The sequence below is a fragment of the Spinacia oleracea genome, chromosome 6, assembly GCF_020520425.1.
Source record: "Spinacia oleracea cultivar Varoflay chromosome 6, BTI_SOV_V1, whole genome shotgun sequence".
In the NCBI taxonomy this organism is placed as follows: domain Eukaryota; kingdom Viridiplantae; phylum Streptophyta; class Magnoliopsida; order Caryophyllales; family Amaranthaceae; genus Spinacia; species Spinacia oleracea.
The window spans coordinates 82,676,253-82,677,581 of NC_079492.1; the positions used below are offsets into that span (position 1 = coordinate 82,676,253).

Sequence of the window (1,329 nt, forward strand, 5' to 3'; positions counted from 1 at the left end):
GGCTCTCTTTTAGGGGTACTCATGCTTCGGTCAGGGATAGTTATGCCCTGAGCCAGATGCGGGTCTTGTTCGTTGGCTGCCGGGATCCTGTCTGGTACCTGGGAGAGCGGGTACGTATGCACACGGTCGGGGCTTTTTCGGTGCCTAGGCATCCGCCTGCGACCATGCTGTCTACTCGCTCGATAGGCGAGTCGTGGAGGGTCCACTCGAGGACTGGCGTGCCGGCGACGGAGTTGGTGATAGAGGGAGCTAGCTATCATCAGTTTATCCAGGATTCTCTTCGTCTCCCGGAGCCTGGCGCTCTAAGTTTCCCTCTCTTTTCGTATTGATTTTAGTGTTTTCATGCTCGTGCCCATGTGTTTATGTCTACTGTGTTTTGTGCAGGAGTGTCCTGACCCTTCGTTGGGGGGATGGGTGCTTCCCGATGCTCGGATCTCGTATACCGGAGAGAGTGGATCCGAGATTGTGGAGACTTTCCCGGAAGACCGGGTTTTCCATGCTCCGCTCCCTGAGGGAGTACAGGCGGTATGCATCTTTTATTTGTGCACTCTTCTTATATCTTTCTTTTTTTCTTTTGTTACTAACATTCCTGTTTCAGGTTCCGGCCCATACGGCCAACGCGATGGTGGGGGTGATCAACCGGTTGAAGTCCGCGTTGGTTCGAGCCCGATCTGCACTTTCTTGCAGGAGCCCCCACTCTACTCGGGTAATGTGCCCTCTTTTTTCTTTTGATCTGTACCTTTTGTTTGGCTTTCTGTTACTCACTCTTTTTTTGTCTTTTCTTGTAGACAGGTGCTGGACGAGCCGGGGTCGACGACGCGGGTCCCTCGGGCGGGGGACACGGTCGTGAGAGAGAGAGGGCACGACACTCGCCCCTACGGCATCGCCGTTCCGACGCGGGGGTGAGTTCTTCCGGGGAGAGGTCCGAGCCGGAGCGTAGGCGACGTTCCGTATCGGTGGCCCGAGAGCCTAGCCCCGAGTTGCAGTCACAGCCTCATTTTTGGGGTGATTCTGGCTGGGGGCCCTCATACCACGGGGAGTGGAGTGGATGGACCGGCGAGGCTTGGAGACATGGAGCCGATGACGAGTCTTAGGCTTACCTCCTGTTTTGTACATATTCATTCTTGTATTCCGCATGTATATATATTTTTTGCGATTTTTGGTGCAAGAATGTTTTGAGCCTTCCGTGGGCATTGCTTTAACATATTATAGTAATATTAGCTTTCTAAACCAACGACGAATTTTGAAAAGGGAAAGAATTTCGTAAAATAATGAGTTCGTACAAGAGTGCACACATATTTTTAGACTAACCGACTACTTGGGGTATTA

At 52.1% G+C, this 1,329-nt stretch overlaps 1 protein-coding gene across 1 annotated transcript; it reads left to right on the top strand.

Moving 5' to 3' along the window:
- Positions 1-394: 394 nt before the first annotated feature.
- On the top strand, positions 395-1,129 carry LOC130462431 (uncharacterized). Its single transcript, XM_056830628.1, has 3 exons — positions 395-525; positions 599-706; positions 789-1,129. The coding sequence occupies exons 2-3, from the start codon at positions 623-625 to the stop codon at positions 1,092-1,094; spliced, it is 390 nt and encodes a 129-aa protein (XP_056686606.1). The 5' UTR covers positions 395-525; positions 599-622; the 3' UTR covers positions 1,095-1,129.
- The last annotated feature ends 200 nt before the right edge of the window (positions 1,130-1,329 follow it).

Bases quoted from the DNA above. Each gene is read 5' to 3' on its own strand.
- LOC130462431 (XM_056830628.1), top strand. From the start codon at position 623: ATGGTGGGGGTGATCAACCGGTTGAAGTCCGCGTTGGTTCGAGCCCGA. The intron at 707-788 runs GTAATGTGCCCT...CTTTTCTTGTAG, and splicing joins GGAGCCCCCACTCTACTCGG to ACAGGTGCTGGACGAGCCGG.